Source organism: Coloeus monedula (genome assembly GCF_965178545.1).
Source record: "Coloeus monedula genome assembly, chromosome: 29".
Taxonomy (NCBI): Eukaryota; Metazoa; Chordata; class Aves; order Passeriformes; family Corvidae; genus Coloeus; species Coloeus monedula.
The window spans coordinates 798,157-822,837 of NC_138809.1; the positions used below are offsets into that span (position 1 = coordinate 798,157).

General features: G+C 66.3%; 3 protein-coding genes across 4 annotated transcripts; 1 reads left to right on the forward strand and 2 right to left on the reverse strand.

Annotated features, from left to right (window-relative positions):
• Positions 1-893: 893 nt before the first annotated feature.
• THBS3 (thrombospondin 3) lies at positions 894-8,080 on the reverse strand (the record flags this gene model as incomplete). 2 transcript variants are annotated; one of them, XM_082298770.1, is made up of 23 exons in its annotated part: positions 7,973-8,080; positions 7,075-7,281; positions 6,656-6,912; positions 6,462-6,564; positions 6,216-6,242; positions 5,855-5,937; positions 5,707-5,758; positions 5,473-5,621; positions 5,191-5,331; positions 4,943-5,020; positions 4,708-4,860; positions 4,496-4,606; positions 4,282-4,389; positions 3,899-4,058; positions 3,692-3,810; positions 3,516-3,568; positions 3,165-3,358; positions 2,912-3,090; positions 2,751-2,799; positions 2,387-2,583; positions 2,136-2,308; positions 1,107-1,246; positions 894-952 (listed from the first exon to the last, which is right to left on the reverse strand). In XM_082298770.1, exons 1-23 carry the CDS (start codon positions 8,049-8,051, stop codon positions 894-896), a joined length of 2,871 nt encoding a protein of 956 aa, XP_082154896.1. In that variant the 5' UTR covers positions 8,052-8,080. The 2 variants fall into 2 exon arrangements, with proteins under 2 accessions (XP_082154896.1, XP_082154897.1); XM_082298771.1 differs by lacking the exon at positions 6,216-6,242 and having other exon boundaries at positions 6,429-6,564.
• Positions 8,081-9,173: 1,093 nt separating this feature from the next.
• MTX1 (metaxin 1) lies at positions 9,174-12,358 on the forward strand. The gene is made up of 8 exons (XM_082298797.1): positions 9,174-9,275; positions 9,364-9,433; positions 10,393-10,472; positions 10,613-10,705; positions 11,022-11,204; positions 11,366-11,442; positions 11,702-11,856; positions 11,980-12,358. Exons 1-8 carry the CDS (start codon positions 9,195-9,197, stop codon positions 12,201-12,203), a joined length of 963 nt encoding a protein of 320 aa, XP_082154923.1. The 5' UTR covers positions 9,174-9,194; the 3' UTR covers positions 12,204-12,358.
• A 1,589-nt stretch (positions 12,359-13,947) lies between these two features.
• On the reverse strand, positions 13,948-23,864 carry LOC309583064 (uncharacterized protein; the record flags this gene model as incomplete). Its single annotated transcript, XM_082298583.1, has 22 exons — positions 13,948-14,068; positions 14,150-14,275; positions 14,354-14,517; positions 14,607-14,831; positions 14,910-15,147; positions 15,247-15,419; positions 15,867-16,000; positions 16,127-16,273; positions 16,351-16,542; positions 16,667-16,781; positions 17,679-17,764; positions 18,093-18,286; positions 20,555-20,656; positions 20,732-20,857; positions 20,935-21,098; positions 21,170-21,394; positions 22,118-22,352; positions 22,452-22,624; positions 22,939-23,072; positions 23,174-23,320; positions 23,396-23,587; positions 23,795-23,864. The coding sequence occupies 22 exons, from the start codon at positions 23,862-23,864 to the stop codon at positions 13,948-13,950; spliced, it is 3,483 nt and encodes a 1,160-aa protein (XP_082154709.1).
• Positions 23,865-24,681: the final 817 nt, after the last annotated feature.

Sequence of the window (24,681 nt, forward strand, 5' to 3'; positions counted from 1 at the left end):
TCTCCCCTCGCAGCTCGGGGACGCGGGACGAGGCGCTCAGTACCAAGCGGCGATTTCACCTGTCCGGTACCCCCGGGGAGGGCCGGCTGCGCTCCCGCCGCGGCCCCGGGCGGGGAACGAGCACAGGCACCGGCCCCGGTCCCGATCCCAACACCGGAGGGCAGCCCCGCGTTGCCCTTTTAAGAGGGGCCCGGTGCCGCCGCGCCCATTGTCGCCGCCGCCGCCGCGGGGCGGGGGGGCCGGGCCGGTGCCGGGGCCGCGCGCTCCGGGGCGGGCGGGGTGGGGGGGGTGGGGGCACATTCCGCCGCGTTGCCGGGACAGCCGTCGCCGTGGCGACCGGTCCCTGCCGCCGAGCCGCGGTGAGCGCCGCGCAGTTCCCACGGAGCGGCCCGGGCGGCGGCGGCGGCGGCTCCGCTCCCTCCGGGGCGGCGGGAGGGCCGGGATGCGGTGCAGTGTTGTGCTCTCGCCCACCAATATTGCACTCGTCCCGGCCTCCCGCCGCCGCGGGCTGCGCCGGTGGGACCGGCCGGGCACTGACCCAACCCCGCGACCACCGGGAGGACGGCGCGGGACGGAGCCGAGAGCACGGGGGTGGGGGGGACCCACAGCCCTCTCGGGCCAGCGGGAACCCCCAGGGACCGGGCGCGCAGGCTAGAAAACACTCAAAACTTTATGGCCAGGCGTGGGGCAAGGACCGGAGCGCCCGGGGCAGGCGTGGGGGGAGCCCCGGCACTGCGGGGCCCCGGTACTGGCAGTGCAAAGTCCGCGGGGGGCCGGGAACGGGGCCCGGCCGGGAGGAGCGGCGGGGCCCGGTGCGCCCCCGGGTGCCGCTGGCGGCGGGGGCCCGGAGCGCCACCGGTGCCGCTGGCGGGGGAGGCCCGTGCCGGGCGCGGTCACTCGCGTCCCTCCAGCAGGAACCGGCGGAAGGGCTCGAAGTCGGCAGGGATCGTGTCTGTGGGGAGCAGCGCGGGGGGCGTCAGGAGCCCGCGGGGGAAGCAAGCCCCGCTAAAGCCCCCAGCCCAGGACTGAGCCCCGCCGCAGGGGCGAGGGAAGGGATGCTCGGCCGGCCGCCGGGCCGGTGCGGGGGTCCCGGGGGCCCTGCTCACCGTTGCAGCGGTACTGCAGGTTGGACCAGATGATGTTCTCCTGGGAGAAGCAGAAGACCCCCAGACGGCCCCCGCGCATCGTGGTGTCAATGATCACGCCGGAGTCGGCCACCAGCTGCGGGCCCTCGTACAGACGGACCCTGCGGGGGGGAACGGGGCCCGACCGGTCAGCGGGACCTCACCGGGACCCCGCCGGGGCCAGCCCCGGGATTCCACCGGGACCCCGCCGGTATCCGACCGGGGCAAACATCGGGATCCCACTGAGACGCCATCGGGGCCAGCACCTAGACCCCACTGGAACCCCTCCACGACCGACACCGGGCCCCGAATATCCCGACCCGGGGACGGTGGCACCGGGCTGGAGCTGGGGCATCCTGCGGGGGGCTGGGCCGGGGGCACCGGATCGGCTGGATTCCCGGGCCGGGGCCCCCCGCCATGGCCGGGCTGAAGCCCCCCGCGCCGCCCCCGGCCCGGCCCCGCCGCCTTTGTCGGGCGCTTTGCATGTGAAAGGCGCCGGCGGGGTCGCCATGGCGACGGGACAATGGCCCCGGGGGCCCGGGGGGCGGAGGGCCCGGCGGCGGAGCTCCCCCGCCGCGGCCGCCCCGGCGGGAGCCTTAAAGGAGAAACGCGGCTGCGGCCCCACCGGGAAGAACCCCTCCCCACGGCCGACATCCCCCCACTGCGGTGGTCTCACGGGGCTGGATGCTCCCCCACGGCCGCTATCCCCACACTGGGGTGGTCCCACAGGGCTGGATCCCCCCCGTGGCCGGCATCCCCTCGCTAGGGTGGTCCCAGGGGGCACAATGCCTCCTCATGGACACCATCCTACCCCTGGGGTGGTTCCGCAGGGCAGGACCCCTACTCATGGTTATCATCATCTTCACCGGGGCGGGTTCACACTAGGGTTGGTTTCTCACCAATGACCAGCATCCCCTCCCCACTGGTGTGGTCCCACTGGGGCTGAACCCCATCCTGCACCGTGGTGAGTGCAGCCCCCACCCCAGCAGCCCCCGTGCCCCCCCCGCTTACCTGATGTAGCCCACCTGGGGCCTGTGTGCCAGCTGCCAGCGGTAGGATGTCTTGTCCCTCCAGCCGACGTTCCGGGGGTCCTTCCAGAGCAGGCGGACGTGGTCGGGCGTGTGGCCCGTGTGCCACAGCGCATTGCGCAGGTGCTCCCCAGGGCCCGTCGAGGACTTCACCGCCTGTGGGTGCGTGAGGGTTTCAGGGGGGACCTGAACAGGGGGGTCCTGACCCGGCCCACGGGTGGGGCCACCACCCACCTTGAGCTGCAGCCCTGGCTCGGCCACAGCACGGAAGGGGGTGGCCTGCCAGTACGTCTGCTCCGTCTGCTTCCACATCACCACGTAGAAGCTGGCGCTGTCCTGGTAGCTGAAGATGAAGCCGGCGTAGTCATCATCGGTGATGGTGTTGACATGGAAGGTGCCCTCAAAGTCCACGCCGTTGAAGGCTGTGTAACCTACAGGCAGGAAACGCTGCGGGGAGCCCTCTCTCCCCACGGAACTCCCAGCCCACCCACCCTTCACCCCTCTGTGGGGCAAGGAACCGGCCCTCACTCCTCGGCACTGGGGGGTGGGAGAAGGGGGGGCTGCCCCCAGAGCCTGTGGGTGGGTGAACATATCTTACCCACAGCCAAACCCGGGTCACTGTTCATGGTCTGCACGATCTCCATGCCCTGTGGGGGACAGCTGGGTGAGGGGCACCCCAGAACCCCTGGGGACCTCCCAGTCCCCTCAACTTCTACCCTGCAGCGCAGCCCCCAGAAACACGGGGCACAGCACCCACACCTGGTTGAGGACAACCCAGTTGGGGTCAATCTGAGCGTCCCCCTCGGGGTCCAGGATGACAGTCTGGTAGGCACGGAAGTCGGTCAGTGTCACCTCGGCGCTCTCGGGGCACACGTCCAGCTGGTCCACCACCGTGTCATTGTCGAAGTCCTCCTCACAGACATCACCCACGCCGTTCCCTGGGGACACGTGCCCAGTCAGGGCTGGGCTGAGCCCACGCAGGTCTGCCTCCTCCTGCCCACCCCGTGCTCACCATCCGAGTCTTTCTGGTTGGGATTGGGAATGAGACGGCAGTTGTCTGGGCCAGGTGCCACATAATCCGGGATGCCATCGTTGTCATCGTCATTGTCGCAGTCATCCCCCAGCCCATCGTTGTCCGAGTCCAGCTGGGAGCTGTTGGGGATCTCGGCGCAGTTGTCCTTGGTGTCCTGATGCCCATCCCCATCACTGGGAGCAAGAACAAGGTCAGAGCAATGCCAAAATCAGGGATCTGGCACCACACCCCAGCTCCCCGAAGACCCCATTGTCCCTCCCTGAACCGGGAGCCCAGTTCTGCCCTCAGGGACACAATGGGGAGGTCACCCCACTGCAGTGCTGTCCACACCTGTCCTCGTTGGTGTCACAGATGTCTCCTACCAGGTCACTGTCCATATCTGTCTGGAGGAGAGCGGAGCCCTAATTCAGTGGACATCCCAGGGCGAGGAGAAGGACCCCCTGCTCCCCACTGGGCCAGACCCCACTCATCCCAGGCCCCCTGGCCCAGCCTGGCCCCAGCCATACCTGAGTGGGGTTGCTCATTTCAGGGCAACTGTCACAGGCATCCCCAACACCGTCCTCATCCCGATCAGTCTGCAGAGGGTTGGGCACCTTGGGGCAGTTATCCAGCATGTTGGGTATCCCTGCAAGGATAGCACTGGGTGGATACCCTTCCCCACCCTCGCGGGACAGCCCCCCTGGCACAGCCAGGTCGACCCAACAGCCGCTCACCGTCCCCATCAATGTCATTATCACAAGCATCCCCCTCGCCATTGCTGTCTGTGTCCCGCTGGTCATTGTTGGGCACATTGGGGCAGTTGTCACAGGCGTCTCCAAAGGAGTCCGTGTCCGAGTTCTGTTGGTCCTTGTTGGGGAAGAGCCGGCAGTTGTCCTGCGGAGAAGAGGACAGGGATGTTGTCGCTGCGGTGGCAGGCAGACGAGAGGCCACTGTCCCACAGTGGTGAGGGCAGAAGGACGTCTCCAGCACTCTGAGACCATTCCCAAGCCACCAGCCTGCTGCTCCCCAGGAGAGGCATCTTGAGGGACTCAGAACTGAGCCAAAAGGAGAAGCCCTCCTAGAGCCACTGGCATGGCTGCCTGCCCGGCACAGCCACCTCCACATTCTTGACACCATCACCATCAGCGTCGTCATCGCATTGGTCCCCGATGCCATCGTTGTCAGCATCCTCCTGCCCAGAATTGGGCGTCAGGCGGCAGTTGTCCTGCAGGCACAGCCAGCATTAGGAACGGGGAGGAGACGAGGTCTGGAGCACAGCCCTGCTGTGGACCCTGTGCCCTGCACCCCGTGCCCCCCTTCCAGGAGCCCACCTGCTTGCAGTGCTTGTTGTTGTCAATGCAGGGCAGGGGCTCATCTGGGTACCCATCCAGGTCTGTGTCTTGCCCACACACGTTGCCGTTGCCAGCCCAGCCCACGTTGCACTGAATAAAGACGAGATCAGGGGCTGAAAAGGGCTCTGGCAGGACCAATGGTGCCATGCTGCAGTCCCTACACCCTCCTCCTGTCCCCGTCCCCTGCTCACCGCACAGGAGATCTCCCCGTTCCTCTCGAACAGGCAGAAGCCGTTAATGTCACAGGGGTTGGAGGTGGGAGTGCTGCAGGACTTGTGCGGGACGCAGCCGGATGTTTGGTTCCCCACAAAGCCCAACTTGCAGGGCCCGCACTTGTAGGAGCCCTGGGGGAGAGAGGGCAGGGGTGGGATGAGGAGAGCTGAGCGGCCCTGGGAGCCAGGGAGGCAGCGGGACAGCGCTGCTCACCAGCGTGTTGGTGCAGATGGAGTTGGGGTCACAGCCCCCATTGTTCCCATCGTTGCATTCATCGATATCCGTGCAAACCTGTGAGCAGTGGGGGAGAAACGTTCACCTGGGACCTTTCCCCGTGGGTGGCTGTGCCCATTCCTGCCCCCAGGAAGCTGTCCTACTCCACAGGCACTGCATCCTCTGCCCTGTCCTGCACTCCGGAGATCCCACGGGGGCCTGGCCGAGTCCCGTGGCACTGCACTCACCTGCTTGCTGGCCCTGGCATAATCCACCCCCACGCCAGAGACGGTGTTGCCTCGATAGCCACGGGGACAGGGCTCGCAGCGGAATCCAGGGGCTGTGTTGATGCACTTGGAGCCAGGGAAGCAGGGGTTGGCATGGGCACACTGCAACAACGGGAGAGAGACAGGCTTCATCCTCGGGCACAGCATCCCGCATCTCGGTGGGGTTTTGCCGAGAAGAAGCATCCTCTGCAGGCACAGCCCTGGCACTGCCAGGGCTGCTGATCCCCCCCAGACCATGCCCACCTCCTCGATGTCGACGCAGTGCGTGCCGTTGCCCTCCAGCCCCGGCGGGCAGGGCCCGCAGCGGTACCCGGGGTACTCGTAGGTCTCCATGCAGTCCACGCCGCTGAAGCAGGGATTGGGATTGCAGCGGGACCGCTGCTCGTGGAAGCCTGAGGAGAGGAGAGGCAGGTGAGGGCTGAAACAAGGCGGCCCTTTGCCCCCCGAGGCGGGAGCAGAGCCCTTGCCAGCACTCACCGCAGACCTGGCACTCCATGATGGTGTTGCGGATCAGAGACATCTCCTTCACCTGCAAGGCAGCAGAGCACGGAGCATCAGGAGGGTGCTGGCACTGTGCTCTAGGGAAATCCAGCCCAGGGAGTGCCAGTAACCTCCCCAGTCCCACCTGGTCCCTAATGTCTTCCCGCAGCTCGCTCAGGACCCGGTTGAAGAGGGTCAGCTGCGTGACCAGTGCCTTGGTCTGCTCACCTGCCAGCAGCAGAAAGGACAAGGTCAATCCCAGGACGGACACGGCCTCCCAGGGCTGTGGGCCAGGACTGCTCTGCCCATTGGCACTGAGCTGGGAGGATGAGGCACCTGACAGCCCGTCCTTCTCCCTGGTTCACGCAGGGCCCCTTTTCCTGTAGCACACCCCACACCCTCTGATCCCACCTGGGGCACTGGGACAGGCTGTGGAGGCATCTCTGCCTCCGTGGAGCCCCAAATGCCTCACACCAGGGGACGAGGGAAGCAGAGCAGGGACTCACCCAGGATGGAGGCCAGCACGCTCGTCACTGCAAGGAGAGAGATGAGACATTACCAAACGCTGCTGTCACACCCCAGCAGAGTCACCTCACACAGTCACTCCTGGTCAGCACACATGCAGCACTGGAACTCCCACCTGTGTGGGGACACTGGGCCAGGAGGGGCCAGAACATCCCTCTGTGCTGTCACCCCCACCTCCCTGTGCCACGGCCCACACAGGTGACCCTGTAAGCCCCCCAAGCCATTACCTGCACTGTGAATGGACTCATCTCCTTGGAAAGGGCACTCGCTCAAGGCCCCCACACGGCTCATGGACCCTCCCAGGATCAGCTTCATCGACTCTACGAACCCCTGATGTGCGTGGGGAGATGCAGTCAGCATGGGGGGCTCTGCCCATCCCCCCAGGTGCAGTGGCTGAGGTCTCAATGCCCCTGGCACTCACCTGCATCCTCTGGTAGGCCTTCATCCCCGTGCGCACCTCGATGGACTCCACCTCGGCCAGGGGGATCTCAGACAGCTCAGGCAGCCCCACGCTGGAGTCCATCTGCTTGCAGTCGACGTAGAGCTCCACGCTCAGCGTGTCCCTCCGCAGCCCGCTCAGGCGCACGATGACAGAGTGGCTCTGCCCGTCCGCCAGCTGTGCGTGCTGCAGGTTGACCGAGTGCACCTTGTTGTCCTCCCGCAGGTACCGCACCAGGACTGCGGAGGAGCGGGAAGGGGCCGTCAGCTCCCCCACAGCACTGGCGGCACCCTGGCACCAGCGTGTGCCCATTGCTCTTCCCTGCAGGAACTCAGTCCCGTTTGTCTCAGAGTGCCACGGCAAGAGCAGGGCCAGTCCATCCCCACGCGGAGGGCACCCACCTTTGTTGATCTTCCCCACGACAGAGACCTCCAGCCATCGGGTGTTGTCCTTCTTGGAGTAGAGGCCAAAGAGGGTCCCCCCTTGCTTGGGGGGCAGGCGGAAGGTGGAGAGGAGGTACACGTCGTTGACAGTCAGAAGCTCCATGCGGATCTTGTGGGCCACGCTGGCCATCTGCCGAGCCTCGCTCACCAGCAGCAGGTCGATGACTGCGGGAGACGAGCACCGGGGTCGCCTCTGCACCGGCAGCCGCAGCTCTGGCCGGTGACTACGGCGATGCCCGGTGCGGTCAGAGCGGGGATGGGGTGGGGGTGTCCCTGGACCGCCGGGCTCGGGGGGGACCAGGGAAGCCCCGGGGGCTCCGGGGCCGCCCCCGCGCGGTGGCGCTCCAGGACCGGCAGCGCCTCCGAGACGGACCCGCGGAGCCCCCGCGCCGGCGAGACCGGCGGAGTCCCGGCCCGGAGCCCGCCCCGCTCTGGGGCTTCCCCGCATCCCGCTCCGCAGAGCCCCCCGCGGGCCAGCCCCAACGAAGGGCGGCCGGACCGGGAGATCCCGGAGGAACGGTCGGGCCCCCGGTACCGGCCCGGGGCGCTCAGTGGGGAGCGCGGACAACTCGGTCCCGCTGCCGCACGGGTGCCCGCCTGTTCCGTGCAGCCGCACCGGGCAGACCGAGAGGGGCTCCGGCGCCAGGGTCAGCCCCCGCCGCGGCACTCCCCCGCGGCCCCGAGCCAGCATCGGAACCGGCGGCCACCCCGCGCCTCGGGGATGAACGTTCCTGCGTCCCCGCTGCCCGCAGCTTCCCCGGGGCGAGCAGAGCCGCTGTCAGCGGCCGTGGGACGGGGTCTGCCGCCGCCGACCCCCGACTGTCGCCCGTCCCGCCGCCCCGAGCCCCTCCGGTACCTTGCAGCCCCGGACGCGCCGCGGCGGCGGCGCCCAGCAGGAACAGCGCCAGGAGCGCGGGGCCCCCCGGTGCCCCCATGATGCCGCCGGTGCCGCCGGTGCGGAGCGGAGCGCGGCGGGGCGGGGTGGCGCACGGGGGAGGGGCCGGCGGGGCCGGCGAGGAGGAAACAAAGAGCCGTCAATCACCGGGCGCATCCCGGGGACACCGGCGAGCGACCGGCTGCGGCCCCGGCCCCGGAGGAGGGCACCGTGCCGGCGCCGCGCACTGGGCCCGGGGCTGCGGGGACCCCCCGGCACTGCCCGCCCCGGGGCAGCCCCCGCTCACAGCGCCGGTTCACCGGGAGGTCAGGCGGGCGGGCTGGGGCCGCCCCAGCAGCGCCGGAGCATCCCGGCCCGGGAGAGCGGAACCGGCTGCGGGGCCGCTTGTACCGGGGTGCCCCATGCCGCGGAGCCCCCCGGGCCGGCAGAGCCCCGGGGCCGGTCCGTACCGCCGGGGGATGCTCGGGCCGCCGAGCCGCTCCCGCGGAGCTCCGGCCAAGGCGGGCGGGCGGCCCGCCGCGCTGCAGCCGTGTTTACAGCTGTTTCCCCCGGTGCCATAACAACGGGCCGAGCCCGGCCCCGGGGCCGCCCCAGCCCCGCGCCCCAGGTCCGGCTCCACGCCAGCGGCCCCGCGTAACGGAGGGGTGCGGGCGGTGGAGGGGGGTGTTCCCGAGCCGCGCACGGGGCGTTTTTCCTCCGCCGCTGCCAGCGGGCTCCCGGCCCGGCTGCTGTCCATGGAGACGTGCGGAGGGGGGTGCGGGGCTGAGCGGTGCGGGACCGAGCAGGGTGAGCAGTGAGGAGCTGAGCCGAGCCGTGCGGGGCAGTGTGGGGCAATGCGGGGAGGTGCGGGGCACAGCAGGACTGAGCAGTGTGGAGCTGAGCTGAGCTGTGCGGGGCAGTGCAGAGAGATGCGGGACACAGCAGGGCTGTGCGATACGGTGCGGGACCGAGCAGGGTGAGAGGTACGGAGCTCAACTGAGCGGTGCGGGACCGTGCGGGGCCAAGCAGAGTGAGCGGTGCGGGGCTCTGCGGACCGGGCCCCAAGGACCCTGCAGACACCACCATCGCCGTCCCCGGACTCTGCTCGGCTCCGCTCCATCGCGGAGCCGCCGCTCGGTGCCGCCGGTGCCGCCCCGCGGCGGGGGCGGGCGGGGCCGCCCGTCCGGTTCCGGGTCGGCGGAAGATGGCGGCGCCCATGGAGCTGTTCTGCTGGGTCGGGGGCTGGGGGCTGCCCTCGGTGGATCCCGACTGCCTGGCTGTGCTGGTGAGCGCCGGGGCCGGGCCGGGGCCGGGCCGGGGGTCCCGCGGGCAGACCCCCGCTCTATCCCTCCCTCCGTCCCTCCTTCCCGCAGACCTACGCGCGATTCACGGGGGCGCCGCTGAAAGTGCACCGGGTCACCAGCCCCTGGAGGAGCCCCTCCGGTAAGGGCCCCGCCGAGGATACCGGCACCACCGGGACCCCCCGCCCCATCGCAGCGCCGTGATCCCGTTGCCCCCACTCCGCACCACTGCGCCCTCCGCACGTTACACACCCCCCATCCCATCACAGCCTCCCGCCCCATCTCATCCCTCATGTGGCCCCCACACCACTGGACCCCCTGCCCTATTGCACCCTCTTATCCCATTGCACTCCTCTTGCCCTATGGCCTCTCGCCCCCCCCATTGCACCATCCCACCCCATCACACCGCCTGTCCCATCACTATCCTCCATCCTATTGCACCCTCTACCTCATCACACCCCCCACCCCATTGCATCCCTCATGTCCTGTGCCCCCCCACCTGCACCCCCCCACCCTCTCGTCTTATTGCACCCCCTTGTCCTGTGTCCTCCCCACCACTGCACTCCCCTGTACCCTGTCACACCCCCATCATCCCATCACTGTCCCTGTCCTATCACAACCCCCTTGTCCTATTGCACCCCCATGCCCCATCACACCCCCCATCCCATCACTATCCTCCATCCTGTTGCACCCTCATGCCCCATCACACCCCCTGCCCCATTGCACCCCCTCATCCCATTGTGACTCGTGTCCCATTGAACGCCCTCATCACAGCCCCCACCTCACTGCACCCCCCTTTTTTCTGTGGCCCCCCACATCACTGCATCCTTTTTCCCCATTGCTCCCCCTGTCCCATCACCTCCCCACTGCACCCCCCTCATCCCGGCACATTCCCCATTTCCCATCACAGAGTTTCTATGCCCTCCCCTGCACCACTCTGTCCCCCACCTCAGCCCACACCCCTGTCACTGCCTGCGCCTCTGCCTCGTGCCCCTCATCCAGGCATGGGGGTCCATCCCCCATTGCAGCCCCCTGCACCCCTCACCCGCTCAGGGTGCCCCTGGGCACAGCGGCTGCAGCCCCCACTCTCCCTGCCCGCAGGGCACCTGCCCGCGCTGAGGACACGGGACGAGGGCACCATCTCCAAAGCACAGCATATCATAACACACCTCAGGAAACAGGTACAGGCTGGGCTTGGGGCACCCCCTGCCCTGGGCTGGGGGCTACTGGAGCCCCTCAGGGAGGAGGGAACTCTGTTGTGTCACCCACGGGTGGGATTTGGTGCGTCCCGTGGGATCCAACCGTGGCGTTTGCTGCGCAGAAGTACAACGCTGACTACGACCTGTCGGCCACGCAGAGCGCGGACGCGCTGGCCTTCGTGTCCCTGCTGGAGGAGAAGCTGCTGCCAGTACTGGTGAGGCTCAGGGGGGCCGAGGATGGGCTCTGCTCCCTGGAGCTGTGCTGGTGGGCTCGGGTGTGTGCCCACCTGCCAGCAGAGCCAGCGAGCGCTGCCAGCAGCAACATCCCGGGAGCCTGGCATGGCAAAGATCAGGGTACAGGGGTGGCAGCAGTGGGTTGTGCAGCCCGGGCTGGGGTCTGCCCTTCACCCCAATGCTCCTGCAGCCCCTTGTGGTCTCCAGGGTGGCTGTGCCAAGCAGGGGCTCTGGTGTGCCAGCAGCTCTGGCTGCAGCCCCGCCATGGCCGGGCTGTGGGGTTGTTCTCCACCACAGATCCACACCTTCTGGGTGGACGCAAAGAACTACGTGGAGCACACGCGGAAGTGGTACGCGGAAACCATCCCCTTCCCCCTCAACTTCTTCCTGCCCAACGCCATGCACAAGCGGCAGCTGGAGCGGCTGCAGCTGTTGTGGGGGGATGACTACATGGAGGATGAGGAGAAGCTGGAGAAGGAGGTGAGGAGGGGTGAGGTCTGGGCACAGTGGGTCCTCGGCAGTGTCCAGGGGAATCCATGTGAGGCCAAAATCCCAAACTGGGGTCTGGGGTTCCCTCTCCTTCTCCCCTGAGCACTGTGGCTGTACCTGGCAGGTGACAGTCCTCTGTCCTTCTCCTGCAGCTCTACCGGGAAGCTCGGGAATGCCTGACACTCCTCTCCCAGCGCCTCGGCTCCCAGAAGTTTTTCTTTGGAGACTCGTAGGTGGCCAGAGGGGGAGAGGGGAAGGGGCCTGAGAGCCCCCTGCACCCCAGCAGGGCTGAACCCCCATGATCTGCAGGGGAGCTGCAGCCCCTCTGCATTGCTCTGGGGGTGGAACAGGCTTGCAGGGGACAGGGCACCCTCCCAAGGAGCAGGAGCCACATGCCGTCCCCTGGAGTGCTGGGGCTGGGGGTGGCTGGTGGGTCTGGGTGGCTTTGGGTGGGGACAGTGGCCCAGGCACGGCTCTCTGTGCCCCAGGCCGGCCTCCCTCGACGCCTTGGTCTTCAGCCGCCTGGCGCCGCTCCTGAAGGCGAAGCTGCCCAACGGGAAACTGCAGCAGCACCTGAAGTCCCTGCAGAACCTGTGCAACTACTGCACCTCCATCCTCAGCCTCTACTTCCCCTGGGACGGAGGTGAGAGCCGTCCCCCGCCTCAGCCTGCGGGCTTGGGGTGACCTGTCCCCCCAGGTGCGTCCCCAGCTGGCGCCCGGTCTCAGGGTGACCCTTCCCACCCACATCCCTGCTCTGCCCCTCCAGGTGACCCCCTGACTGGTGCCCCTCGGTCTGCGGGCACAGATGGCAGTGAAGCAGAGGAGGACCCCCACAAATGGCGCAACCAACTGCTGTCGGTGCTGGTGGGGCTGGCAGCCATGCTGGGCTACGCCTTCCTGAGCGGCATCGTCTCCATCCAGCGCGGCAGCGTGGGGCCAGCCAGCCGGCAGCCCATCGCCCTGCAGGAGGAAGAGGAGGAGGAGGAGTGAGGACGAGCTGTGTGACTGTTCCTCCCCAGCCCCTGGAACTGACTGTTTTTACACCGGGAGCGTGGCAGCATCGCTCCCCGCTCTGTGTCCCACCAGGAAGCACAGCCCCCTCTGTGGGAGCATCCCTGCCATGCCAATAAACCTCCCTCTCTCCACCTGCACCCTCTCATACTCCCAGCGTGCTTGAGGCCCTTCCCAGTTTCCCCAGTTGCCCAGGCTGGAGTGTTGCAGCAAGCACCAGTGTGTCCTGCCTGCGGCTCTGCCCCTCGCTCCAGCCCTGGGTCTTGCTGAGGACTGGGCAGAGGGGGGAACCTAAAGGCATCTGTGGCATCTCAGCAGTGTCCCCTGTCCCTTCTCCAACAGCTGTGGGGCTGAGCCCCACATCTCTCCTGCATCGTTCCACTGTGGCATCCCTCCGGGCAGCGCAGGCAGCAGTTCTGTGGGGCTGGCACCTCCCCTCCACGCTGCTGCCAGCCCGGCTGCCCCGAGAGCGGCAGCACAGCCAGCACACAAAACCGGAGCCAAGGGCAGCCGGGGCTACTCGTCAGGACACGTCCCCAGCCCAGGAGCACTCCCCGCTGCCAGCGGGACACCCGGAGCCCCGCTCCAGCAGCCGGGATCCCTCCAGCGCTGACATCTGTTTGCATTCCACCGCGCCTGCCAGCGCCGGGGAGCTCCCGCAGCTGGCACAGCTGGGAGCGCATCGCGTGGGCTGCGAGCGGGGTCGGGGGTGGCCACCTGGGCTCCTTCTGCCCCCGCGGTCCCCTGGGCCACCCGGCGCGGGGCTGGTGCCGGTGTTGGCCGCGCTGCCGTTCCCGCTGGCCGCTGCCGGTTTACGAGTGCGCGGATGGAAAGGCGGCGTGGGGCCAGGCCGGCACACAGCCCTCGCTTGTTTGGCCGCCGGCTGCCGCCGCCACCGGCATCCCAGCCCTGCTGCTGCGGTGGCCGAATGTCCCCAGGCTGAGCTCCTGGACACGCGCCCCACGTGCCCCCCACCCGGGCGCAGTGGCCGGGGGCTCCCACACTGTGCCGGAGCAGAGCCGTGGTGCTGGGCCAGCTGCAGAGCCTCCTCCATACTGGCCCAGTTCAAGGGGCCCCAGTGGGAGGGGGATGACTCAGTGCAGCCCCCTCCCCCCCCAGCACGCTCCCCTCTAACGTCACTCAGGAAGTATGTGCCCCACGCTCCCGGTTCCCATTAGCTGGAGGGGCTGATGGCTGCTCCGGCAGGAGAAACCACAGCCGCCTGCTCTGGCCGGGGGGAAGCTGGAGCTGCCGACGCCAGAGCTCTGCTCTAAATCCCGGCTGCGTGTCCTGACTGCAGCAGGGCCCTGGTCCCTGCCAGCTTTGGGCCCTTCCCTGCGGGGGGATGCTGCAGTGGCAGACAGGAGGGAGATGGCACCCCTTGGGGTGACAGTCCCCTGCATCCCTGCAGCACCAGCTACGTGGGATGCCCCAGGAACCTGGGCAGAGGTAGGACGGGACCCATGGGGCTCAGGAGGTACCATCAGCCTCAAATCTGCCTCCTCTGGTGCCTGCCATAGTCCTGCCCACTGAGCTGGCACCAAGGGGAGGTCAGGGGTTCAGGCAAGTTTGTAGAAAACCTGCTTATTTTAATGAAAATATCTAGAAAAGCACAGGCATTGCAGCCCTAGGGTCAAACAGGTCCCCTGGGGCACAGGGGGCTGCAGGGGCCGTGCTGCAGCCTCAGCCTCATTGGAGTCTTCTCTCCAATGCCACTGGCACCTCACTCCTCTGCTGGCCGTGGCTGCTTCCAGAGGAATGTCTGGATGGAGTCGCCGGGAGCCACGGCCTCGATGAAGCCGGCCCGCGGGTCAGAGATCCCAAAGGACACATCCATGGGGGAGCTGTGGGGAAAATGAGAAGGAGATGGGGGCTCAGTGGAGTCAGTGGGGTCTTTTACCAGCAATCACAACTGAGCCACTCACCGGTTCAGGACCACCAGGACGATGGCACCATCGGGACGCAGGAAAGCCGAGTGCTCCAGGTCACACCGGCGGCACTTCTTGGAGACGGCCAGTCCCACACGCTGTGAGCCCTCGGGGATGAACTTGCTGTGAGGACAAGCAGGATCAGAGTGTGGCACCTAGGACGTGGTACCTGGAGCCAGCAGCCTGTGGCCCCCAACACACCTGAAGTGCCCCAGGTGGTAGAACATGGGCTGCTTGTAGAAGACGTCCTTGCTGCTGTCCACAATGACGGGGCTGTCCACGTAGTTCTTGCTCCAGTTGGGGCCTCCCTCCATGTCCAGGGCCAGGTTCCAGTCGGTCCAACCCGTCACGTAGTTGTTGAGGTTCTGCAGGGCAGAGGATGGTGCTGAGCCACAGGCAGGCCCAGGAGGTGGCCAGGGTGGCCAGTGCATCCATGTCTCCCACCAGACCCTACCGTCAGGATGCTGTGGCTGTACTTGCTGCCTCGGTCCCAGCCACCCAGCACCACCCTGGGCTCCCAGAAGTAGGAGCCTGTGGAGGCCTCTGTGGAGATGAGGAAATAGTCCGGGAAGAGGTGGTGGGTGATGGAGAGGGTCAGGTCGATGGGCGCCAGAAAGTCCAGGTACCAGTGGATGCCGATGCCGCTGATGTAGCTGGCGGCCACAGGGTCTTTGAGAACCTGGCAGGAGAAAAGGGTCACCAGTGCCCAGGGCTGTGACATTGCTGTGGGGCCAGGACAGCTGCTATGGGGACTCACCACCTGGGCCCAGTAGGGCAGCATCACCCTCTGGTCATCCAGGATGATGAGCTGGACATGGCGGTGGGAGCTGTTGGCCAGCGCTGGGCCCAAGTCCTGGGCAATGAAGTCCCGCTGGTGCTCAGGGGAGAAGCCCAGGCACTGGAAGGGGTAGAAGACGATCTCACCGGCCGTGGGCTCGTTCCCCGCTGTCACTGCCCAGAAGGTCAGGTTGTGCTTGGCGTATTCATCCAGGAACCTGGCGTGGGGTAGACGGTGAACGGCCCCGTTGCACTGTGCCGGCCCCAGCTCCAGGCATGGCATCCCCGGCACCCACCACGCTCCCGTGACCCCTCACCGGATGAAGTACTTGGCCCAGGCCCTGTGGTACTTGTCCCCGGGGCTGCCCTTCAGTGTTCCCCTCCCTGTCATCGCTCCATTCGTCTTCATCCAGACCGGGGAGGTCCAGGGGCTGGCGTACAGCGACAGCGGCCGCTTGGCCACTGCCTGGGCTGCTTGGAGGATAGGGATCTAGGGAAAAATGGGGTGGCACAGAGCTCTCCGGGTCTGTCCCAGCACTGGCAGTGCAGGCAGCAGGAGCAGTCATCTCCCTCCCCAGAGGTGGGAAGGTGCTCCCTTTTCCCATCCCATCCCATCCCATCCCATCCCATCCCATCCCATCCCATCCCATCCCATCTCACCCAGGTGTCAGAATGAATTCTCTTCCTCCCCACTGGAAGTGCTCACCTTCCCCTTCCTATTTCATCCCATCCCATCCTATCCCATCATGTCCCACCCCATCCTTTATCCCACCCAGATGGAAGGATGAGTCCTCTCCCTGCTAATCAGCAGGAAGGAACTCCCCTTCATCCCCTGTCCATCCTGTCCCAACCCAATCCCATCCCATCCCAGTCCCATTCTGCCCCATCCCACCCAGGCAGCAGACCCAGTCCCTCAGACTCTTCCTGCAGGTCTCACCTTCATGCGTGTGTCCTCCTCTGTCAGGTTGAACCGCCTCAGCTCAAAGTCGCCCTCGGCGTCGGCGTAGGTGTACAGGCGGATGGAGAAGTCGGTGCTGGCCATGGGCACACGCACCAGGTTGTACTCAATGCCTGAGGACAGGGCAGGTAGTGATGGGCATCCCCGAGGTGTATTTGGGGGGTCCAGCTCCCTGAGCCCCTCAGAACAAATCTCAGCAGCCAGACCCCAGCCCCACCACCCAGCAGCGTTGGGCTCACCTTCCTCGGAGAAGTAGGAGCGGAGCAGGTGGTTCTGGGCATCCTTGGACAGGGACTGGATGTTGATGGCAGCTGCGTCGGTGATGGAGCCACCAAACCCCTTCACCTTCTGATACCTCTGTGCCGTGTCCAGGGTGAGGTGGAAATCTGTGGGGACACACAGTGTCACCATCCCTGCTGTGTGGGACAGGCTCTCTCACAGCAGGTGCCAGCCAGGGTGGTACCTGGGGTCTTGGCGTTGTGCTGGAAGCTCCCCTCGCTCCGCTCCAGCCGCTTGCCGGCCTTGCTGCTCTCGTACTTGACGTAGGAGCCGGGGGCTGGCAGGACCAGGGGGTCCAGCGTGTCACAGTACGTGGCACTGCAGGCACACACCAGCGAGCCGTGCCCAAAATCCTTGGCATCACAGGGACGGCCACCTGCAGCAGAGGAGAGACCAGGTGGGCACCGAGGGTGTGGCAGGAGCCCAGCTCATCCCTTTAACCCATGACAGACCCCAAATCTGCCACCCTCCAAAGCCCAGAGACATGGGCCAGCATGTACCTGTGGCCTGCAGGGCCACCTGTGCCAGCAGGAGCCAGCCCAGGATGCTGGCACAGCCTGGCCCCATGGCACCTCTGCTGCAGCAGCTCAGACGATGCTGTTGGACACTCTGGAGCTGGAAACAGGGTGAGGTGTCAGCACCCAGCTCTTCTCACCCTGACCCAGCCCTAAAAGGCGACAGAGACACAGGGCAGGGACAGCCCCAGCATGATCCCCCTGCCCAGGGACTTTGGGGACCAGCAGACCCCCCCCCCGTCCTGCCCTCTGCCCACTGCTCCAGCCCAGTGCTCACCTTTCCTCCCACCCCTCCAGAGCCCACCAACAGCTGTGGCTATGTCTCAGGTGTGGGCAGCCCCCCAGGTGTGGGCAGCCCCCCCAGCCCGCTGTTACCAGCTGCCCACGCTGGCTGTACCCAGCAACTTTGTTCACTCCCATCAACTTCCTCCCACTCCTTCTTCCTCCTCACTTGTGCCACGGCTGTGCCATGCCATGTCATGCCACGCTGCATCACCCCATGTACCCCCAGTGCCCCCTGAGCCACGGCTAGGAGCAAACAGCTCCGCACTCCCAATCCCACATGCGTGGCAGCTGGGGCTTGCCCAGCCAGCGTGGTTTGGAGCCCAAGGCCCTGGCATGGAGAGTCCCACATTCCCCTGTTCTGCGCAGCTGCTCACACCCTGTCCTGTCCTTCCCCTGGTGCTGGGCAAGGAGCCTCTCAATGAGAGCACAGAAGGAGCCAACTCCAAGCCTCGGGACTCTGGTACCAGACTGAGGACGCCTGGGGACCTCCACCAGGGTGGGATGGTGCCGAGATCTAGTGGGATGTGGAGTGGGGCCAGGCAGCCGTCACGCCTCCAGTGCCTCCCACTCCCTGCCTGGGAATGATGCCCAGCTTGGCCAGGGCATGGCCCCAGCATGGTCCTGCTGCCCAGGGCTGTCCCATCCCCATCCCTATCCCCATCTCCATCCCCATTCCCACCTGCTGAAGCCACCCCAGATCCAGGGGACTCACCTGCTGCCAAACCACCTCTCGCTGCGTCTCTGTGGCAGCGGCAGCAGGACCTGTGTCCTGGCTGTGCCTGGTGGGAGGTGATGCATCTGGCGGAGCAGGAAAGGTGAGTTTGGAATGGGACAGCTCATGAGACTCTGTTTGAAGAGGAGCCTGGGGATGATTTTGCAACCTGGCTCCAGTGAGCTTTCCACACACCGCAGCATTTGCAAAGCTCTCCTGAAACCTGTTCCAGTGGCCAGAGGGAAGCTGGGGAGGGGAGGATGCTCGCCAGCCCCCCAGGTGCTTCCATCACCCCCCACAGCCAGGCCTGCCCTGCTCCCCTTGGGGAGAGCCCCACGGGAGCAGCCCTGTGTCCCTGGGACACCTCGGACAGGGTAGGGCTGGCTGTGCCCATCGAGGGGCCACCGCCGTGACCTGTGTCCCGTTTGTGGCTGCTCCAGCGCCTTTCCTGGCACGGGCAGAGGCAGCAGCCGGTCACGGCAGGGACCCCCGACTCCTCCTGCTGGCTCCGCAGGCGATGGGCACAGCGGGGGCTGCCGGCGCTGCCCGCCGAGGTCCCCTCGCCCCCGCCGTGGGGCCGTGCCCTCCACGCCGGAGGCCGCAGCGGGCTGGGTGGAGCCGGCTGCAGCAGTTTATCCTCTGCAAAACAAGTCTGGGCTCCACACCGTCTAATTTGGGATCCTTCCTAATTGCAGGCATCTGCTCCGCAGGAGAAACAGGAGGCGGGCAGAGCCACGGGGGGAGTGGCATCTGCCCCGGGGACCCCTTGGGGCAGCTGGTGAGGGTGGCCAGGGAGGCAGACCCCCGCCCAGGGACCACAGTCCCCTACCCAGGGGCCACAGTCCCCCACACAGTGACCACAGTCCCTGACCCAAGGTCACAGCCCCTCACTGGAGATCACAGCCCCCCACCCAAGGCCCTGCTCCTCCTGCAGCCACCAGAGAAGGGATCCCCCAACCCAGGCTGCAGCCAGAGGGGATGATGGGGGTGGTTCCTCCAGCCTCACCCCACCCCTCGCACCCATGGCCGGGGATGTTGCATCCCCCCGTTTCCTGGCTGGCTTTTCAACAGGGAGGGAAGGAAGGCACCACCCTGCAGCAGCTGCAGTTCCAAACTGGCAGGAGCAGGGAGCCAGCCCAGAGAGGCTGGGCCAAAACATTTCCCTGCACACTGGTCCCTGGGCGGTGCTGAACACCTGGGGTGAGGGCTCCGTGTGTGCCATCCCGGCACAGCTGTCCCCTGGGAAGGGGACATTCCCAAGGTGTCAGGAATGGCAGCAGGACCAGGGCAGTGACCCTGTGCTGGGCACTGATGAGGTCACACCTCGAATCCTGGGGGTCAGTTCTGGGCCGCTCATGACAAGAGAGACCTTGAGGGGCTGGAGCATGTCCAGAGAAGGGGATGGAGCTGAGGAAGGGTCTGGAGCACCAGGAGAGGCTGAGGGAGCTGGGAAAGGGGCTCAGCCTGGAGAAAAGGAGGCTCAGGGGGGACCTTGTGGCTCTGCACAACTCCCTGACAGGAGGGGGCAGCTAAGTGGGGGTCAGGCTTCGCTCCCAGGGAGCAAGGGACCAGACAAGAGGAAACGGCCTCAAGTTGCATCAGGGGAGGTTTAGGTTGAATATTAAAGAAATTTTCTTCGTGGAAAGGACTGTCCAGCCCTGGCATCGGCTGCCTGGGGCAGTGGTGGAGTCGCCATCCCTGGAGGGATTTAACAGATGCGTATGGAGCACTTGGGGACATGATTTAGTGCTGGCCTTGGCAGCGCTGGGGGAATGGTTGGACTTGATGATCTTCAAGGCCTTTTCCAACCTCAAGGATTCCATGATTCTATTCTATGATTCTAAGCACAGGCAGCCCGACCCAGCTGCTGCTGGGGCCAGCGTTCCCCAGAAACACGGATAAAAGCAGAGAACAGGCTGGTGTGCTCCATGAGCAGGGCTGGGATGGAGCCCGGTGCCACCTTCACACCACACTCCAATAAACCAGCTGTTAAACCTCTGGGTTTTTCGTTTTCCCCAACCTCAGCAGTTCCATGGCTCTCACACAGGGGCATTGGCCAAGGAGCGCTCTGGCTTTCTCATTCCTGTACTTCAAAGATGCTGGTAACATTCCCAAAGGCACAGGGAATACTGTAACTGGTATTTAGGGAAAGCAAACAGGACGGGGAGGTCATTGCGGGCTGCGGCTGGTGTTGGCCACAGCCAGAATAGAGGGGACTCTGTCCAGAGGCCACCCTGGAGAGGTGGCACCGGCCTAATTTGTCCATAAGGTTCGGTGGATGGGGACACTGATATCATTTACTCTGCCTTTCCGACAGCGTCTGACATTTGGATTTTTGAAAAAAATTCCCCCAAAAAGTAGGCTGGGGAAAACCAACAGCACATACGGAACGAATCAAGGGCTGGCAGCGGCCGAGGCTCCAGCTGCAGGGATAAACAAGGAGCCACCCGCAGGCCACGGGGGCCGGAGCCCCCGGGGCACCCCTGGCCCCGCGCCGCCCCGCCGAGGAAAACCGAGCGATTTCCGAGCGCGTAGAGGAAACACTGACGGGAACGGCGCATTCCGGAGGGAGCGCGTCATGGCTTTACTTGGCGCCCGAGACACGCGAAGGTTTCAAGGGGGCCACGTGTGGAAGTGTGGTCCAGGAGACGGTGCAGAGGGAGCTCCCAGGGGGATGGGAAGTGCCGGGAGGGAGGGGAGGCTGGGAAGCTGCAGCCCCGGGCAGACCCCGGTGCCAGCGGAGCCCCTCGTGCAGGGGCTGCACCCCCAGCAATGGGTCACCATCTGCTTCCACCCTAGAGGGGTGCTGGAGAGGGTGGCGGAAGAGCTGACCCCCGGAGCCCCCCAGAGCCTCCCAGCACTCCCCTGGCCATCACTGCTGGCGCCACAGGTAGGTCTGGATGGAGTGGGCTGGAGCCACGGTCTCGATGAACCCCATGGCAGGGTCCCGGATTCCAAGTGACACATCCCGGCCAGACCTGGGGACCGAGAGGGGCTGAGCAGGTCGGCACAGCCGGGGCTGAGCATCACCCCCGTCCCCTGCCTGGGCTGACCTGTTGAGGACCACCAGCACAAGGGCACCATCGGGGCGCACGACGGCCACGTGCTCCAGCTGGCAGAGGAGGCAGCGGCGGCTGCTGTGCAGCCCCACCCGCCGGGAGCCCTCGGGGATGAACTTGCTGTGGGGAGAGGACCAGGAGAGGGGCTCTGCCCCTGCGCTGGGGCTGGCGGCAGCACCTGAGCCCTCCCGACCCACCTGAAGTGCCCCAGGTGGTAGAACATGGGCTGCTTGTAGAAGACGTCCTTGCTGCCGTCCACGATGACGGGGCTGTCCACAAAGTTCTTAACCCAGTTGGGGCCCCCCTCCTGATCCAGGGCCAGGTTCCAGTCGGTCCAACCGGACACAAAGTGGTTCATGACCTGGGGGGGCAGGGAAGGGGCTGAGTGAGGCCAAGCCCGCCGGCCCCGGGTGGGCAGTGTGGGGGCCGTACCGTCAGGATGCTGTAGCTGTAGTGGTCCCCTCGCTCCCAGCAGCCCAGGGACACGGCGAAGCGGAACATGAAGAAGCCAGTGCAGGCCTCCGTGTAGAGGAGGAAATGGTCAGGGAAGAGCTTGTGGGTGGCCTCCAGGCTGCAGCCGGGCGGGACGATGGCATCCAGGTACCAGTGGACCGCCAGGCCGGCCACATAACGGGCAGCTGTGGCATTCCCCAGGACCTGGGGAGCAAACGAGATGCCTCACCCCGAGGCTACCCATGCCTGAAGCCCGTGGAGATGGACACACGGACTCTATGTGCCAGTGTGGTCTCCCAGGGCCACCTCTTGTCCCCTCCCTGCAGCACTGCACCCCTTTGAGCAGCACCCCATCATGGATCTGGCGCCCCAACAGCACCCCAACATGGCTTTGGCACCTCTCTGGGTGCCGTGCTGAGGGGGTGGGGTCCAGGTTTGCCCCTCGGTGAACCCCTTGCCCCCCACCTGGCTCTGCTGCTGCCTGGTCCTCCCTCCACATCCCCCTGGGGTGGTCCAGCCCTGTGGCCATGCCATGGCTGGAGGCAAAGGAAGGGCAGGTTGCCTGCCCTGAGGCTGGGGCAGGAGAACATTTTACTTTCTTTCCTCCCTGTTTAAGGTGATTCCCCCAAACAGCCCTTGGAGCACTGTGTGGGGAAGCCAAGTCAGCCAAAACTCTGCCCAGAAAAGGTGGTGGCAGCAGCACTGCCAGGATCCAGGGATCCAGGATGTGGGTGCCACCTCCTGTCCTCACTCCCGCCGGGCACATGCAGAGGTGGCTGCTCCCGAAGGAGCCAGCTCCGGCTCCCACTCCGGCAGACCCGGTTTGCTCCCACTCTCTAGGGCTGGGAGAGGCCGCTGGCTCCATTTCCAATAAAGCCTGGGGCTGGGGCACGAGGCAGAGGGGAAGGAAGGGGCTCTGCTCTTCACCACTTTGGCCCAGTGTGGGAGGTGGATGCGCTGGTCGTCGAGCATGAGGAGCCGCGTGCGGTGGGGGCTGCGGGCCAGCGCGGGGCCCAGGTCCTGGGCGATGAAGTCTCGCTGCTGTGCGGCCGTGAAGGCGATGGTGGGGGCCTGGGGGGGCGTGAAGAGCCCTGCCAGTGGCTCGTTCTGTGCCGTCACTGCCCAGAAGGTCACATTGTGTTTGGAGTATTCATCCAGGAACCTGGTGCAGAGAAGGGGGGGCAGAATCATCTGTGCTGTCCCCCCACCCCCCTCCCCAGTGCCCCTGCTGTCCATCCCAGCCTGGTTCCAGAGACAGTACTTGATGAAGTAGTTGGCCCAGGTCTTGTGGTACTTGTCCCCTGCGTGCCCTTTCAGAGTGCCTTTCCCACGGACATCCCCGTTACTCCTCATCCAGGCTGGGGCAGTCCAGGGGCTGGCGAACAGCAACAGCTGCCGCTTGCTCATGGCCAAAGCTCGGCGCAGGAGGGGAATCTGCGGGAGGGAGCAGAGGGACGGGGTCAGCTCCAGCTCCCCAAAACCACGGGGCACGGCATGGGAGGAACTCAAGGGACCTCAGTGGGGACTGGTAGCTGGCAAGCACCACCCCACGGCACAGCACCCTGGCTCCTCACCCTGCCAGTGCCAGCTGGGATGCGCCAGGACATGCCCCAGAGGAGGTGCCAGCTCCCACCGGCTGCCACGGTGTGTGGGGCTCAGCAGCACCTGCTCATGGGGGTCCCAGCACGCGCAGGAGCTCCGGCGCGAGAGGGGGCAAGGTGCCCATGGCAGCGGCTTCAGCCTCCCACCTTCATCTTCACATCCTCGTCCACCAGCCTGAAGTGCTTCAGCTCGTAGTCGTCAGGGACATCATCATAGCTGTAGGGGCGCACGGAGAAGTCGCTGCAAGCCATGGGGACCCGGATGAGGTTGTACTCAATCCCTGCGGAGCAGGAAAACATCAGGTGACGGTGTCCCTGCAGCGGGGACAGGCACAGCCACCTCTGGTGACCCCACGACCTGCTCACACCGCCGTGCCCTCACCGCTCTCAGAGAAGTAGGAGCGCAGCAGGTTGTCCTGGGCCGGCTGTGACAGCTTCAGGATGTTCATGGCAGCTGCATCAGAGAGGGACCCGCCGAAGCCCTTCACGTGCTGGTACAGCGCGGAGATGTTGAGCGTCAGCAGCAGCTCTGCGGGAAGACCCCGGCTCAGTCCGTGGTGCCTGGGGGTCCCGCGGGGGCACCGCCACCCACCCGCGGCGCTACCTGGGGTGCGCAGATTGCTCTGGAAGCTGCCCTCGCTCCGCTCCAGCCGCTTGCCGGCCTTGCTGCTCTCGTACTTGGCGTAGGAGCCGGGGGCCGGCAGGACCACGGGGTCCAGCGTGTCGCAGTACGTGGCGTTGCAGACGCAGACCAGCGAGCCGTGCCCAAAATCCTTGGGGCTGCAGGGTCGGGCAGCTGGGAGGCATGGGAAGGTGGGGGTGGCTGCCGGCTCAGGGACGTGTCCCTGTCTGCTCTCCCGCCTGCTCCGGGGCGATGCCATTGTCCCCGTGTTCCGCACCCCGGCACCTCCCGGGCACCCAGCTCCGCGCTGCCCCTGGGCTCCTGTCCTTGTCCCAGGGTGCCCAAGCTCCGCTGCCACCCCCGCGACGTCCCCGTGCTCACCTGCCACCTGGGGCATTGGCACCAGCAGCAGCAGCAGCAGCAGCCAGCCCAGGATGCCGGCAGCCCCCATGGCCCTTCCGCGGTCCCCGAGCTCTGGCGGGTCCCAGGGAGCAGCACCTGCGGGCGGGGACACCCTCAGTCAAGGCAGGGGGATGGAGGGATCAGCCCCATCTCCTCAGCCCCTGTTCCTCCTTCCAGGGCCATAGAGCTCCTGCCACCTGCTCCATTCCCCCCAAACACCCTCATCTTGCAGGTAGGTTGGGGTGGGTCCATCCCTCCCGGGAGCCCACACCCCACCCGCCTTCACCCCAGCTGCTCCCGACCTGCGCTGCCGCCAGCCCTCCTCCTCCTCAGCAGCTCCGGCCTCCCCACCTCGCTTTTACAGGGAGCTGCTCGGAGACCTCCCTCCGCAGCACACCCTCTCCCACCCCCACAGCTCCTCCTTACCCTCCTCCCGGCCCGGATCGCCATGCATCTCCTCGCCGTGGGGCTGGGGAGCACCGGGTCCCATTTGCCCTCGCCGCCGTGCCAAGCTCTGCCGGAGTGAAAGGTCCAACCAGCACAGGGAGGTGTCGCAGGGGCAGCTCTGAGACCCCACTGCCAGCCCTGAAGGACGAGCTGATTCCTTCATTTTGTCACGCAGGGTGTGGAGGAGCCCCTGGGAGCCCAGCAGAGCCAAGGGCAGGCTCGTGGCACCGCTGCCTGTCCTGCTGGGGACCTCCAACAGCACCCTGGGACACCCACTTATCCCTGGCCGACACCCCACTGTCCCCAAGGAGCCGCGGGGCCGTGCACTCAGCATTGGAGGGTCCAGGACACCCAGACAAGGTCAGTGAACGTGGCTGCGCGGCCCAGGGCAGCATAAGGACACAGCAGGGGTGGCCACA